Raw genomic sequence first — 17035 nt, forward strand, 5'->3', positions numbered from 1 at the left:
GGGCAGAATTTCCGGTACCCATTAAAAAAAATCTTCTCGCCTGTCTCGAGTTTCCCAAAGCACAGACAACGGACCGGCCTACTCACAGGGTAACGGGCCCCTGTGTAAGGGCGGGACACGGTGTTCGGGGGTTTTCTCGGCCTGCGTGAGAAGGTCTTCTTCCTTAAGCACAAAGTTGCGGGGGCTGTCTGCCCACCGTAGACCGAGTTTTTTTTTTTAAAACAGGCCAAGATATGGGGGGCGCTGCCCTGCCCCGCGCACGAGCGATCATTGGCCTGGATCCGGTCGTTGCGGAGAGAGCCCAGAGGGCGCGTCGCGACCTGCCGCGTTCCGCAATCCGCCACGCCGGCGGTGGGCGGAGGCCACACCTGCCACTGCCAGTCGACGGTGGAAGGAAAGCTGGAGGGAGTTCAGTCATGTGATGGAAATCGCCCTGCCGGTTTTGCCCTGATCCTGTCGCCGACGCACGTTTAGCACCCGCCGGCACCGCGCGCGGAGGGAGAGCTCTTGTTTAATCGCTCCACAGTGCGTGCATTTATGTGGCGACACTGTTGCAGGTTTGATGGCGCTACCAGTGCGAGCACGTACCAGTTGGGTTCGGGCAATCACAGCACAGCTAGCCAGCTAGGCGATGGGACCAAAGATCAGAGCAAATTTAATAATACAGTCAGCTTGTTGGCGGTAAGGTCTTGCAGCCTTCTTTCAGCCCACTTATATAGTAGTTAGCTCTTTACAGTTAATACATGACCCACTTGTCTCTCTCACAGACTTTCTTGGTTCTTGTGCCTAAGCCGGCTGTAAGCTTACAGCCCGCTTCTCCTCTTTTTCCTCCCCTCTCTCCTCCACCTCAGTATTTAGTCGGCTTACAGCCCTGCTATTATACTTGGTCTTAGGCCCGCATTGAATCTGGGGGACTACCGATCGCAGATCCAGACATACAGACCGCCTGCTGTTTTGCAGCGTCTGCCCGTGGATTACACGTTCGCGCAGCAGTTCACTCAGGCCGCCGGACCACGGAATGGATCCACCGGTCGATGATTCTTCCCTCCCTCCCTGTGGTCCTCAGCCCCACAAGTCTTGACAATTGACATGCCCCCAAGGGATTTACTGTAGGATTTAAAGCTTTGTCCGTAACGAAGAAATTGTGTTTTAGATGAGTATATGCCCAATTCTTAGGTGCAGCCGTAGATTACGTGTTGCCATTCGGAATGCAATACGATCCCGGGTTCAGCACGTATGGCAGATGATAATTAGATGAATCTCGGAAACAAGTATATCTCAAACTATATCATATCTGGAAATGGCCATAAGGAACACATTTCTTATAGTATGATGTTCTCGGATCGTCCACGTTACACATTTCTTACAGCCATATCATATCTGGAAATGGCCATAAGGAGCACGTATGGCATTCTTATAGTATATATTATTAAATTATTAATATTAATATAAGATAGAATGATGTTCTCGGATCGTCCACGTTACACATTTCTGAGCCTCTAATAAAGAACAAGAAAATAAAACCAGGCTAGGGTGGACAATAATTAATGCCGCTTTCCTCAAACAATAACCGAATATATATATAATCCCATTATATATAGGTAGTTATTGTAGAACTGTTCTCCGTATGGCTCAAGTGGTCTCTACACAGTCTTTTGAAAGGCAACTGTGCTGAAGAGATCCACTGCGCATTTTACACCTCAACGAATTTCTCGATGCATGTGACCAGTGTGCTCTCAGTCACAGCCCCGATAACCGAATCCTTTTTCTCGCCATTCTTGAATATCATCAGGGTGAGGATGCTCCGGACCCGTCCTGGCTTGCTATGACCATGAAGCCCAGAACTCAACAACTGATTACCATGTTGACTTTGTCACATCTGGGGCTACAATTAAAAAAGAGCATACCCAGTACAGAGAGCTCCCGCTCGGTGCGGGTTTGGAGAAAGGGTGTCAGTGGCCAGCTTTATCCTCGCTTGTACAATACGAGGAGACCGCGACTCGAACTCGGGACCTTCCGGTCACATGCGGTAAGACTCTACCGCTTGCACCAGGCCGGCCCTTCCATAGGTATAGTACAATTGAACAGTTGAAAATGAGAAAACCTCAAATGATCCATAGGTATAGTACCAACAACAAAGGAAGAAATGTCAAGATATAACAACAAAGATAAAAGAGCTTCACGGGCAATTGAAACAAAATGGAAACGGCATTCAGCTTGCAGGGGAGGTAATTTTTTCACTTAGAATTTGTTTTTCGAAATACTACTAGTAGTAATACAGATTAAGGGGCCACTTTATACCTGTGCAACTACAGTCCTACTAGGCAGAGCAATAATTAGGTATGCCCAGGTTTAACCAACATTACTTCAAATGCTATGCAAATTGCAAAGGAGTGTTGTTGTTGTTGTTGTTGTTGTTGTTGTTTTTGCAAAGAAAATTGAAGTTTAAGGAAATTAGGTTCTAAACAGAAAATAGTTTGCTTGAACCACATTGATTTGAATTAGCTATTTGACAAACATGGTAAACCAAATATTGGAACATAAGGAGATGGATGTATAAATGAAGGTGCTCAAATTAAAGTAAGGACAATCTACAAACACCAGTTGCCAAAATGGGAGCACGACATGATATGCTTGTCCCAGTATGATGCATCTAAACAGATACAATATGCCTCGCTTTGTGCAAAAAGCATGTCGCAACTTTGCCATAGTTAAAGCAAAACAAGCAAGGAACCTCCCGAGATACTATTCAATCATGGCACTAAGCATTGCTGGTTTTAATCTTTCAATTTAATTTACTAACAGCTTTTATGTTAAGCCTCAACAAAATCGTGGGTAAAACAACAAGAGTAAAGGGACTGACAGGAAATGCATTCGATCTTCTCAGTAATAAATAATGTGATACATGACAATATGGCATACATTCTCATCAAATCAAAAGGAGTTGTGTTTCACACGCCACCATAAGTGAATAAGGCAATAACAAAATTGGCAAGATAACAAGGTTACATGACCCACGTGAATCATACATACATAAACCTATTCATTTAACTAGTACTGAACAATTTAGGGTTTATAGCAGTCCAAGTTTGACAATTGTATGCTTCCATATTTGGATTATAGCACCTTTCCACAAAAGGAAATGGGTGGTCAGCAACATTAGTAATTGTAATATTATACTATTATACCATAATAAAGCATGTCACCCATGCGCATGCATGAATCTCTGGATGCACCATAGGAGAACTGGAGGTGCTTTGGTGCTTTCCCAGCAAAGCAAGGTTCCAACAACATAAAGGTTGTTGTCTCCAACTCCAACACAACACAACACAGGTACTAGGTAGTAGATACCCATGTGCTTGACCTTCCCAAGGAAACACAATTACAAATCTACAATTCAACCCAACATGATATGTCGATCCCAATATTATGTATTTGAACAGTTCAAATATGCCTTGCTTTGTGCAAAAGGTGTGTTGCAGCTGTCATAGTTATTAAAAAACAAGAAACAATCTCCTAAGCTATTATTCAAGGCTATGAAATAAGCATTGCTGGTTTTAGTCTTTGCAAATTTCATTTTAGCAAACAACTTTTATGTTAAACCTATAATTGTGGATAAAGCTACCACACTAAAGGGACTGATAAGAAAGGCATTCAATTATCCCAAGGATTAACAATGTGATACATCCTCATCAAACCAAAGGGTGGTACACAATGCCATAACAAATTGACAAAATAAAAACGGGTACATGACCCACGTGGGTCATACATGAATCTGTACATTTAAGTATTTAACTAATACCAAACAATTTAGGACTCCAAAGTTGTACACTTCCATAATTGGATTATAGCGCCCCTACTTAACAATATTAGTAATTGTGATACAAACCATAAGAGCTTGTTCAGTTTTGGTAGGGATTGAAAAGGATTGAGGGGGATTAAATACCTTACAAGTCAGAACCCCCCTCATCCCCTCCAATCCTCTTGGGGAGGGGATTAACCAAACAACTGATAAAGCAAGTCACCGATGCACATGCATGAATCCCTGGATACACCAAAAGGTGCATTTAAAAGAAATGCCACTCAAACAGATTACAACAGTAGGCTGATTACAGAGGGAAAATTGCATGCACCAAAATGAGATGGGGTTTTGGACTTTGGTGCTTTCCCAGCAATGAAGACTTAAAGAGTCCATCGACATATTTGTGTTGCTGCCTCCAACACAACATAGGTACTAAATAGTAAATACACATGTGCTTCATCTTACCAGGGGGGACACAATTGCAAATCTATGATTGAAGCAAATGCAAGTAGATATGTTGTCTCTCTCACAGGAACGCACTACATGAATACATGATGGCGCATGCATGAAGGTAGACATTCACAAAAACCTAAAAGCACAGACGTCAATAGCTGCTCGCGTGGAGTTGCTATCTAGTATGCTGCGCAGCTGCGCCCTTAGTGTGGTAACCTTTGATCCTCTAGCTAATTCCTGCTATTTACTCCGAATAGCTGCCTATACGTAGAGGAGACCACGCAACCTAAACGACACAGCATCCTCCTATCCTACTTGCGGATTCATAGAACCAAATGTGTAATCGCACTCCAAACAACCAAATCTATGTATCATTTCTACAATTCTACATACGGAATAATAATTAATCCTCATACTCACGCCACTCGAGTACCTTGGATGGTCGCATCCTGACCTTGGACGGCGCACACTACGGGCGCGCCACGACTCGTGCCCCGTCTGTTCCTGGAGAGGGCGGTTGTCGCGTGGAGCGGCGAGGATTTGATGGCGGATGGGATCGCACAGCAGATGCGGTGCGCGGGGTGGGCAGGTGAGGAGACACAGGTGAGTGGAGAGGAGGCTATAGATGGCCAACGGGCCAGCCCGGCCCCGCCCGGCATAGGCTCGTGAAAGCACGGCCCGATGGGGTCGGGCCGACATGGCACGTCGGGCCTCCCGAGTTGTTCCTATTAGGGCCACGGGCCTGGCCTTCAGCCCAGGCATGGCACTATGGGTCGTTTTTCATGTCGTGCCGGCCCACGAAGCACGACTAGAATTACGGGCCGTGCCAGCCCACGGTCCGTTACCCTTGCATTCAAAGAATCTAACAGAATCAATGTCGAAATTTTCAATACATTCACAGATCATAATTTCATACATTCACAGAATCAAAGTCCAAATGTCCGATGAATTCACAGTCCAACAGAGATATCAAACTCCAAACTCTAAAGCCAACAGATAACAGAAATAACCAAAATGAGTTGTTTAATGCAATGCTGCCTCATTAAAAACCTTTCTAGGTAAAACTCACCCTTGTGAGAAACCCTAGAAAAAAAGAGTATAGCCAACTCTTAATGAAGTCTTACAAACCATTGTTCAAATGATAGACAAGTCTTTCACAGTCACACTCACTCTTTCACAGTCATAGATCACACATACACACACTATCAAGAGTCAAGTCTCAACCTCACTAAGTACCAGGAGCACCACCAGCAGCTTCATCTTCATCAAGGTACAAGTTCTGGAATGAGTCTTCTAGCTCTTGGTTGTCAACAACATGTTGTTCCCTTTTTTCTCTTAACTCCCAGTCCTTTATGCACGTTAGCATCTCCACAGTATTTGGTGACAAGCGCCACCACCGTTCCTCAATTATCCTACCTGTCAAACTGAAACAAGACTCCAAAGAGACAGTAGATACAGAAACTGATATGATATCTCTAGCCATTATAGACATGATTGGAAAGGTTAGCTTGTGGTCATGCCACCACAGAAGTAGATTAAAAATCATCCTCATAAGAAATGACATTGTCACTGTCTAAGTAAGCTAAGAGCTCACAAACAGCAGAAATAGATGAAGATGAAGTGGCAGGGAGAGGGGAAGGACCAACAACACCTGACCCATGGTCAAAGATTCTTCCCCATGTCTGCTTTTTCTTATCTGTATGATGTGATGGTTGTGCAACCCTTTGAGACCTAGCTGTACCAAACTTGCTCTCATATTTGTTAAACAGTTTATGCAATTCAGTTTTGACATCAACATAGTATGAACTGTACTCAGAACTAGTGTATTCATCAAGTAATTGCAGCACATTAAAGAAACCTCTCATCTTAGCTCTAGGATCATGAATAAATGCATATGAATATAACAGAGGTATGTCATGCCAATATTTAAGGAATTTAAGCTTCATAGGATATACAATAGCTCTTAGATTTTGATCTTTTTCACATGCATACAAATGAGAAGCAATCTCTAGGATATGGTGCAGAACAAGTGAACTTGTAGGATAATAAACACTAGACAAAACAACAGTGGAGTCATAGAAGAGTTCCAGGGACTCCAATAACTTCTCAGCAAAATACTAATGATTTGTAGTCAATAATTATGAACCATAATAGGAATTAATGAACACAGAAAAGATATTATTGTATGAAAGCAAGTGTTTAAGCATCAGGTAAGTAGAATTCCATCTAACATTTATATCCAAGCCAAACTTTCTAGGTCTAATACCCTTAGCATTACAATATTCCTTGAACAATGCAATTCTTTGATTAGAGGAATTTAAGAAGTTAATTGCAGTTCTTAAATCTTCTGTGTAAGGTTTCAACCTCTTTAATCTAGATTTTACAATGAGATTAATGATATGACAAGCACAACGTTGATGTACAAGATTGTACTTATGGTTATAGATTGTACTTACGGTTACTAGGATCTAAAGGATCAGGTGAAGGATGAGGACCTAAGTAACCAGCAAATAGAGGTGCCAAAGTGTTCATAGTCTTAGCATTAGAAGAAGCATTGTCTAGAGTAATAGAGAAAATCTTGTCAATCAGACAATACCCCTCAACCACAACAACAATTCTTTCAGCAATGTTTTTAGAATGTTTAACCTTAATCAGTCTAAGACCAATAACCCTTTTCTGTAACTCCCAATCAGCATTCACATAGTAAGCAACAACACTAATATAGTCCTCCTTAGCATTACCAGACCAAATGTCTGAAGTCAAAGCAACAAAAGAAGCAATAGGCAACACAAAATTCTTAAGCATATCATGGCGTTCAGTAAACAGCTTATCAAGATCTCTAGTGGTGGTCTGTCTGGAAACCTTGGCAAACCTAGAGTTATGAGCAAGAATAATGTAATCCTCCCAGGCCTGTGTCTCACCTATACCTAATGAAAGGTCAAGCCTAGCAATCAACCAACACAACTCAGATTGAGCAACAACAGGATTGTAGTCTCAGTTATGCATAGATCCATCAAGATTGAAAGAAAGCCTAAACTGAACCCTAGCAGCGTGATCAGCCTTTTTCCTACAAGATTTCTAGTGCCTAATCAAATGGCCAGTGCCAGCAGAAGATCTAGCAGATAATTTACTCTTATACATTTTACAGATAGCAGCAGTTCAAATCTTTGAACCATTCACAGTCTCATAGATCTCATCAAAATCAACCCAGACACCAGATTTACGCTTACCAAGAGATAAGATACCATCTATACTGTTGGAGCCGACTGACATCCATGTTGCCATCATCGACGGCGCCGGCGCTGCCCCTCCACCACCGTCGCCACCGTCTAGATCGATCAAAGTAGAGCCACTATCGACATCGATACCCAATAATGCAGCAACATCGTCACGGATGTCATCGTCGTCCTCGGGGACCAGCTAAAAGGTCATAATGGCTAGAGGGGGATGAATAGCCTATTAAGAATTTCTATAACAACACTTAATAAATTGGTTAGACAATTATGAGACGAAGCAAGTGTTGCGCTAGCCTACTAAAAATATAAGCCACCTACCACAATTCTAGTTTATATAGTTTCTATTCACACAATAGCTATGACACTACACTAAGTTAGTGTGCTCTTAAAAGCTAACTAAAGAGTCACACTAACCAAACTAACAAGCTCTCACAACTAGCTACACTAAAGAGCTTGACAACTAGTTTGCGGTAATATAAAAAGAGTGAACAATTTGTTTATATCGCCGTGTCGAAGAAGGAGCCAATCAATCACAAGAATGAATACCAATAAAGACCAATCACCTCAGAATCAAATGATGAACACAATATTTTTTTACCGAGGTTCACTTGCTTGCCGACAAGCTACTCCTCGTTGTGGTGATTCACTCACTTGGAGGTTCACGAGCTAATTGGCATCACACGCTAAACCCTCAATAGGGTGCCGCACAATCAACATAAGATGAGGATCACATAAGCCACAAGCAATTCACTAGAGTACCTTTTGGCTCTCTGTAGGGGAAAGGTCAAAAACCCCTCACAATCACCATGATCGGAGCCAGAGACAATCACCACCCTCTGCTCGACGATCCTCACTGCTCCAAACCGTCTAGGTGGCGGCAACCACCAAGAGTAACAAGCGAATCCCACAGCGAAACACGAACACTAAGTGCCTCTAGATGCAAACACTCAAGCAACGCACTTGGATTCTCTCCTAATCTCATAAAGATTATGAATCAATGATGGAGATGAGTGGGAGGGCTTTGGCTAAGCTCACAAGGTTGCTATGTCAATGCAAAATGGCCAAGAGGATGAGCTTGAGCTGGCCATGGGGCTTAAATAGAACCCCCCATGAAATAGAGCCGTTGTACCCCTTCACTGGGCACAACACGGGGTGATCGGACGCTCCAGTCATTTTGACCAGACGTTAGACCTCAGCGTCTAGTGACGCGATGCGTGCCACGTGTCCCCTCTCTTTAAATGTTGACCACCCGATCTCAACGGTCAAGTGATGACCAGACACAACAGCTTAAAGTGACCGGACGCTAGACCTCAGCGTCCAGTCATTTGCAGTAAGCATCTAGAAATGATTTTTCCCGACCGAACACGTCTGGTCATGCTCGACCGGACACACCCAGCGTCCGGTCACTCGATGACTCCTCTGTCCACTGCCACATCAGCAGGACCGGATGCACACTGTCAGCGTCCAGTCACTGAGTGACCCAGCGTCCGGTCAGAGACCGACGCTGCGCGCCCTCTGCTGCCACTGACCGAACGCGCCGATCCAACTGAGACCAGCATCCGGTCACTTACAGTGACCTCCGTCTTTTTTGTCTAGGGCGCCGGTGGCACCGTCGGACTGTCCAACACTCCGCCGGTGAAGTTCCTAACCCTTGCTTAAATGTGCCAACCACCAAGTGTATCACCTTGTGCACATGTGTTAGCATATTTTCACAAACATTTTAAGGGTGTTAGCACTCCACTAGATCCTAAATGTATATGTAATGAGTTAGAGCATCTAGTGACACTTTGATAACCACATTTAGATACGAGTTTCGCCCTTCTTAATAGTACGGTTATCAAACATAAATGTGATCACACTCTCTAAGTGTCTTGATCACCAAAATAAAATAGCTCCTACCATTTATACCTTTGCCTTGAGCCTTTTGTTTTTCTCTTTCTTCTTTTCAAGTCCAAGCACTTGATCATCACCATGGCATCACCATCATCATGTCATGATCTTCATTTGCTTCACCACTTGGAATATGCTACCTATCTCATGATCACTTGATAAACTAGGTTAGCACTTAGGGTTTCATCAATTCACCAAAACCAAACTAGAGCTTTCACTAGCCCTGCCGCGATCAGGTCATCGTTGCCGATGAGTGGATAGACGACATCGTCGTCATCCGCCATGGTGACCTTGACCATGGACGGCTGATCTCCAGCACCGTTCCTCAATGGTGAGCGTGGCCGCCGTGCCCGATCTATGCCACAGGAAGAGGACGAGGCATCGGCAACCGACCTGCGTGGAGGAGAAAAACAGAGGGTCAAAGAGATAGAGATCCAGATCCAGGGTCAGTTGCTTAGTCTCAAAGACACAAGAAGACAGATCTAGGGTTAGGGTTAGGGTTCATGGACTACCTACACAACCGGAGCTTGGTGCTGGAGATAACGAGGGCCACCCAGAGGAGAGATGCCGATTAGAAACGACGACAAACGGTGGAGGAGGGACGGATGGGAACACGGTCGTGAACTCACATAGTTCACCGAGAGCGAGAGGTCGAGAGGAGAGAGGGAGAAGGGAGGAGAGTGGAGACAGGGTTAGATAGGCGGATCGAGGTTACCAAAGTCAGGGACGATGGACGAGATCACGAGAGAGCCCAGATTCGCTAGATTGTGGATGCGGCTCGGGCTCAAGCTGACGCTCCCCGCTTATATATGCGGGGGCGCAGGGAGGGGCGCGGGGAGGGGGTAGGCTGGGCCACCAGCAGGCCTCCGGTTGAGGAGCGAGGCATGTCGTGCTGGGCCACGTGCCTAGGGTAAGGCCCAGGCATGGCTTGCTCCTCTGGGCCGTGCCAGCCTAGGCCCGCTAGCCGCCGGGGCGGGCCGGACTTGGGCCAGGCAAAAAAAACATGCCTTGGCCCGGGCCGATGGGCTCGGGCTGCATGGCCATATATAGAGGAGGCCACAGGGACAGGGACCGGGAAGGCGAGGCCGGCGGCCATGGCGATCCGCGACGGGGAGGGGGGAGAGTTCAAGAAGGCACATTTTTGTTGCGGTGCGGGTGCGAGTGCGATGCGACAAGATCACGAGAGGGAGACAGGGGAACAGGAGTGAAGAGAAAGAAAAGTAGAAGAGGCTTTTCCCTATGTGCTATTATAAAAGATGCTCTATTTCTATGTGCCACTAAAAAGTTCACACAGACCCTAATGTCATGACGCTAAACTTTCTTGTCCTCCACGCCATTTTGTCCACCTTCTGTTAGATTTCCACTGTTTGCTAGCTCTGACATGTGGGCCTGACCAAGGAAAATATACAAGATGCCCCCTCTCTCCCAATCCCTCCCCATGCACGTCGCGCTCCTGCGGGCCTGCCCCTCCGGCGCCATGCCTCAGGATAGAGGAACTCGAACGCCGGCAAGGCGGGTGCGGCTAGCACCTTGTCGGTGGTGTAATGAGAACGGAGGTCGACAACGTGAATAGGTAGACCAGGGTGGGGCCATCCACTGCCTGCGGATCCAGCGACGCGGGCACCACCGCCACCGCCGGGGCCAGGGCGAGAGCCTTTCGCCAGCACCCGTCGCCGGCCCGATGGCCGCCAGCTCCGGCGACCACACTGCCAGTGGCTGCGACATTGGATGCGCAAGTGGGGAGGAAAGTGCATGCTCCACACCCTTCGTAAGCGGCGCCATCCGGCCCCGACCGCGACCCATCGTTATCCGTTGCCGGTTGCTTCTACAGCGTGCCGTCCAGCCCCGCCCGCGACCCATCGTTCTCCGCTGCCGGTTGCTTCTACAGCGCGCCGGGGAGCCCGGCGCGCGATGGCCCCAGCACTGCGGATGAGTACGACGGCTGCAAGCTGGGATTCGACTTTGACTTCTCCTCGCGCTGTCCGTCTCCCGCGCGCGGCTGCGATGTCCTCCGCCGACGAGTTCTTCCACAATGGCTAGATTCGGCCAATGCGGCTCACGTCCTTCCTGCTCCGCCCGTAGGCGCTCCCGCCTCTCGACGGAGACGCCCCCCGCCACCGCAGCCGCCGCCGCATGAGCACGGCCCTCTCCGTCGAAGCCCGCCCGAGCACCACCGGTACCGCTCCCTCTCCCTGTTCATGGCCCGTTGGCTATCGCCGTCGTCGTCGCCTGCCCCGACGGCGAAGTCCGTGGAGCCAGCAGTGGCGGGCGAGGCCTAGGCGGCCCCGTTGGCGTCGCGGTCGTCGTTGTCCTCCTCGACGACGTCCTCTGCTTCCTCCTCCTCGTCGTCAAGAAGCTACTACCGTAGGTGGGATCTCTGTTTGTAGTAATGTTACAGTGATGTATTTTTAAGTGTTGATGACTGGTGAAAATATTGGTCTTCTGCTGGTGATTCTTTGGTCTGGTCGGAGTTCCTCTATTATGAGGCATGGCGCCGAAGGGGCAGGACCGCAGGAGCGCGACGTACGTGGGGAGGGATTGGGAGAGAGGGGGCCATTTTGTACATTTTCCCTGGTCAGGCCCACATGTTAGGGCTAGCAAACGGTGGAAATCTAACCTAAGGCGAACAGAATAGCGTGGAGGACAAGAAAGTTTAGTGTCATGGTAACAAGATCCATATAAACTTTTTAGTGACATTGTGCGTGTTTAGTTCGGGAATTTTGAAAATTTGGTTACTGTAGCACTTTCGTTTTTATTTGGCAATTAGTATTCAATCATGGACTAATTAGACTCGAAACGTTCGTCTCGCAATTTCCAACCAAACTGTGCAATTAATTTTTTTCGTCTATATTTAATGCTCCATGCACGTATCGCAAGATTCGATGTGATGACTGCTGTAGTATTTTTTTTAAGAAACTTTTTGGAAACTAAACAAACACATAAAAATTAAGCATGTTTCGTAATGACACACAGAAAAAGCCTCAAACGAAAGCACGTGGGCTACTAGTTCCGATCCGGTTCCCCTGTGGTGCGGCGCGGCGTGGCGGTGCCACCTCGCCCTCGCGCGTCGGCTGGGGCCACGCCGATGGCAACTTGGCGATGAGCCCGTTGCTCGGTTTTTGTTACTAAACTAGTATGGCGCGACAAAACGCCTCGAATGGCTCGTTTTCGGGTTCGAAACAACGAAACTGAAATCGTGTATTCCCATTCCCTGCACCTGCAGCAGCCCCGTTAGGCCACGCACAAGTCGCACATCAACCAGTTGAGGCGCGCCGCGCGAAGAGGATGCCGGCACCTGAACCTTCCCAACCTTGGCTGAGGTTTTCAGCGTTCAGAACAAGTCACATAGCATTCGCACTCACAAACTGAAGACAAGAACGTTTATTTGTGTCTATTCGAACATCTGCACTGCTAGCCTAGTAGTGCCAAAAACCCCGTCGCCGTGCACATCTACTGGTACTTAAAAACCTAGCCGCAAACAATGTTATTACGATTCAGAGCAGTGCGCTGGATGTATTTCTGGAAGTTTATACTGCAATGGCTGCAATTGTATTATCATCCAACTCAATGATGAATCTTTACAGCATGTTTACTGTACTTGCACCCAGCTCAATGATGAATCTTTACAGCGTGTTTCTTTACAAGTTTCATTCATCAGATTATTCCAAATTTGAACTCCATAAATGGTAAGGCTTCTACATCCCTGTCAGAGTTCAATGAATAATTCGAACTCTTCATCACCCACCGTTAGAACATGGGCACCCAATAACAGTACCCTTTTGCCTTCAGGATTGGCTGCGCTCATATGCTTGCAAGGGTCCACGGTAATCACCACATTTGATGCACTGCCAGCCGCCGTGTGGACACGCTCAAAGCCAACCAGCTGTTTTATAGGAAAGCCTGGAACGCTTGATTTCAATCTTGCAAACAGAAGAACAGCATGACTCCCATCCATGCTACCATGATTTGAAACAGCGACCTGAACAGAGAATGCCAGAGCTTCACACGACGCAATATCTTCAGTTTTCACGAAGTCTAGTCCATCCCTCCTTATGTATGCGGGCTTTCTACTAATAATGTCCAAAACTGATGAACGCGACACGGTGATCTTCTTTGGAGCTGACAAGATGCTATATGAATATTTGGAGTAACTTAAACCATATCCAAAACCATACACTACATCTCCAGTGTAAAAACGATATGTTCTCCCAGGGTAACCACGTGAAGGGTCAGCTCTCATGTTCATATCAGTCATCGGAATAGCAGTAAAGGATTCGGGATACCAAGTTATAGGCAGCTTTCCTCCTGCATTATAGCACGCACCAAATTAGTCCAGTGGCCACCACAACTTTTCATTGCAATAGTCATATATTTTTCAAGAGGTTATTTACTCACCTGGGTTGTACTCTCCAAAAAGAATTTCTGGAAGGACTTGGCCACCAACCTCACCAGGATATCCGAGCCAAAGAATGCTTGCAATTCGTGGATCTTGCTTTGCAAATGAAACATCAACAGGACCACCACCCAAGAGAACCAACACAAGGGGCTTCTTCGCTACACTAGCAATGGTATGTATGAGGCTCATCTGCTTGCCTGGAAGGAGAAGGCTCACTCTATCGAAGTCTTCACGCTCTTCTGTCAGGTTCAAGCCAGCAACTACAACAACAATATCAGCTCTTTTAGCTGCTTCAATAGCTTCACGAAACAATTCTGTTGAGTTACAGGAAACATCCTTGCATCCAGTGGCAAACGTTGTCTGTGTAGCATAGGCTTGAATGCCCTTAAGGAAGGTCGTCGGATTGCAGGCTACACCTGAATAAAGTGAATATAATGTTAAAATGCATGCAAAATAGTAAGTTAAAGCAAATGTTCATTTGAGGCAGTGATGTGAAACCTGTATAGTCTCCACCCATCGCATACACATCATTTGCAGATGGTCCAATGATGGCAACATGTCTAACTTCGCTTCTCTTCAGAGGCAAAAAACTATGGTCATTCTTCAAAAGGACAGCACCCTGCCTTACAGCTTCTGCTGCAAGCTCTCTATGCTCTTTCGTGCACACATTGTTGGGCCCTAGTTGAGTGAACCATTGGTTGTTGTTGGGCTTATCAAATATTCCAAGACGCAATTGAACAGAGAATAGATTAAAAAGGGCACGGTCAATATCTTGTTCTTGAACCTTTCCCTTCTCAACTGCTGACTTAGTATGCCGAACTAGGAAAGAACCACAGTTGATATCCATTCCTTCAAAAAAAAAGAGTAACTCTAACACCTCAGCAAAAGATTAGCTGATAGATTCAAGACGTAAATGGTCAGATGGCAGATGATGTTCTAAGAAATTTAGTTTGACAAGACGTCAAAACCTCCGAACATCAAGGTTCTCAAGGAATCACTGGAAACAGAAAGGAGAAGCCTCAAAATGGAACAAGTATGTAAATATCTTTGCAATATTGGGGGTTACCAAAACAAGGTTTACATCAGTTGGACCTGACTACCATTTTTCCTACATACTCATAGTATCTACTTTTGAACTGCTAGATTTGACTGAGAAGCCACTTCTAGTCTACAAAGAGAAACAAATCACGCATTTCTCAGTATAAGAGAGAAGGTTTGAGGGTACTAACCTGCCTTAAGAACAATTGCTATTGAATCTTCGTCTGATTTAGTGTATGTCTGGTTTTCATGAATAATTGCCACAGCATCACAATCAGATGTAATATACCTTGAGAGAATCAAATGAACACAGGTAAACAAAAATGGAAATGCTGGATTTGGTGGTTCATATAATGAAATTCCTTGTCATTCATATTCTGTGGTCCAAGTCTCAACAGAGGCAAATTTAGAGGAAGAACAAGTAGCGTACCCCTGGAAGCCCCATTCATCCCTGGTCTTCTGTAGAAGATCTTTGTTAGCACACATAGGCACGCCATTGACCTGGTTATATGAACACATCAAGCAGGTAGCACGAGCCTCCTGGATGCAGGTCTTGAAAGGCGGCTGGTACGTGTCTTCCAAATCTTGTGCATTTACCTGCCAGCAGTGGATTACAATCCCGACTTGCAAAGAAATATGGTGATTCCAAGGCTGTACTTCGACTTTTGAACTAAGCAGAGTATATGAAGAGAGAAATTTTGATTGATTTTTTTTTCAGTTCAGTTTACCACGAAGGCACGAACATCTTAACATGCGCCCTCGAGCAGAACATGTCAGTGTTTCTCTATGATGCGTGACTCAAGATAAGATTGGCTGGTGGGCAGTGGCTATCTACGGAACTTGTTTAATCAAGATTATACAAGTTCAGAGAAATGAAGAGACGTGAATGTGTTCACCTTGGCATTGAAGGTGTACCTCGAGAAGCCTTCCCATTTCTCCATGTCATACGCTGTATAGTGCTTGCAGCACGCAGAGAGCCTGATTCTGCCTTCCTCCCCTTGCTCCCCCTGGAAGCCCTTGACATACTCGAGGGAGTACGCGGCGGCGACAGCGGGGTCCTCCCCGGACGTCTCCTGGCCGCGGCCCCACCTCGGGTCTCGGAAGATGTTGATGTTGGGCGCCCAGTACGTGAGGCCGGCCTGGCCGGCGTTGTGCATGCCGAGGGCCTCCGTCGCGACGGCCTCGGCGACCGCGCGCCACAGCGAGCGGTTGAAGGCGGCGGTGGACAGGATGACCTGCGGGAAGGAGGTGGCGGCGCGGACGGGGCCCGAGGAGAAGTTGACCCCGGGCCCATTGTCGGCGAGGCCGTGGAGCGACTCGGACCACCACTGGTAGGGCGGGATGCCCAGGCGCGGGACGCCGCCCGCCGTGTTGGACAGCTGCGCGATCTTCTCGTCCAGGGTGAGCAGCGAGACGAGCGCGCGCGCGCGGGCCGGGATGGAGAGCGAGGCGTCGCAGAACGGGTAGGCGCTGCTGGTCGAGTAAGGCGACGCGCACGGCGGGCGCGCGTTCGGCGCGGCGGCGGCGCCTGCTGCTGCTGCGCCGGCGCCGGCGCAGGCGAGGAGGCAGAGGAGGGCGAGAAGCATGGCGAATTGGCGGGGCAGCGTAGCCGTTTGGTGGGGAGGATCCTGATTTCGGTCCAACACAACAATTTGGCCGTGCGCTCGGCTCGAGTGGCTTGCCGTTTAAGCGACGACCCACTGAGCTAGCTAGCTGCAGTGTTGTCACGGGACGGCGCGGAGACTGACCCGGCGTGTGGGGCTGGATGGTTTGCGTCGTGGAGTGGAGGGTTAGCTGCCCGCTGCCTAGTGTATGACTAGGATCAGTTGCTTGCTAGCACGGCCTATGCGTAATTCATTTTGGATAAGTATGGCCACTTGAAACAGTCACGCTTTGGCTTGTCGCGGGGAATCAGGACTCAGGGAATCGTGTTTGGACCCGCAACAAGATATTCTTTCTGGTTCTTAGGGAAAAAGAGAGAGAGAGAGAGATATTCTTGATTTCTTTCTCGTTTGTTAATGCTTGCTGCACCGTTCATCGTCTTTGTTAAGGGCTCGTTTGGGTACCCCAATACCCGCAGGGATCCCCGTCCAATCCGCGGGTGGAGAAGCGCCCGTGCGTTTGCTTCCCCGTCGATCCCCGGTGCCCATTTGGAATCATCGCGAGCCAGAAAAAGCGCATGGCTTCTGTACTCTATCCGCGTCAATCGACGGGGAAAAG

The 17035-nt window shown here is 47.2% G+C and overlaps 1 protein-coding gene and 1 pseudogene across 1 annotated transcript; one reads left to right on the forward strand and one right to left on the reverse strand.

Moving 5' to 3' along the window:
• Window positions 1–11062: 11062 nt before the first annotated feature.
• Window positions 11063–11768, forward strand: LOC136492076 (uncharacterized; annotated as a pseudogene).
• Window positions 11769–12895: 1127 nt separating this feature from the next.
• LOC136493254 (probable beta-D-xylosidase 6) lies at window positions 12896–16496 on the reverse strand. The gene is made up of 6 exons (XM_066489317.1): window positions 15712–16496; window positions 15246–15412; window positions 15007–15104; window positions 14276–14626; window positions 13777–14193; window positions 12896–13686 (listed from the first exon to the last, which is right to left on the reverse strand). The coding sequence occupies exons 1-6, from the start codon at window positions 16399–16401 to the stop codon at window positions 13088–13090; spliced, it is 2322 nt and encodes a 773-aa protein (XP_066345414.1). The 5' UTR covers window positions 16402–16496; the 3' UTR covers window positions 12896–13087.
• Between the last annotated feature and the right edge of the window lie 539 nt (window positions 16497–17035).

The sequence above is a fragment of the Miscanthus floridulus genome, chromosome 11 (genome assembly GCF_019320115.1).
Source record: "Miscanthus floridulus cultivar M001 chromosome 11, ASM1932011v1, whole genome shotgun sequence".
Lineage (NCBI taxonomy): Eukaryota > Viridiplantae > Streptophyta > Magnoliopsida > Poales > Poaceae > Miscanthus > Miscanthus floridulus.

Bases quoted from the DNA above. Each gene is read 5' to 3' on its own strand.
- LOC136493254 (XM_066489317.1), bottom strand. From the start codon at position 16,401: ATGCTTCTCGCCCTCCTCTGCCTCCTCGCCTGCGCCGGCGCCGGCGCA. The intron at 15,413-15,711 runs GTGAACACATTC...CACTGCTGGCAG, and splicing joins GGTACACCTTCAATGCCAAG to GTAAATGCACAAGATTTGGA. The intron at 15,105-15,245 runs GTACGCTACTTG...GATTCTCTCAAG, and splicing joins GATGAATGGGGCTTCCAGGG to GTATATTACATCTGATTGTG.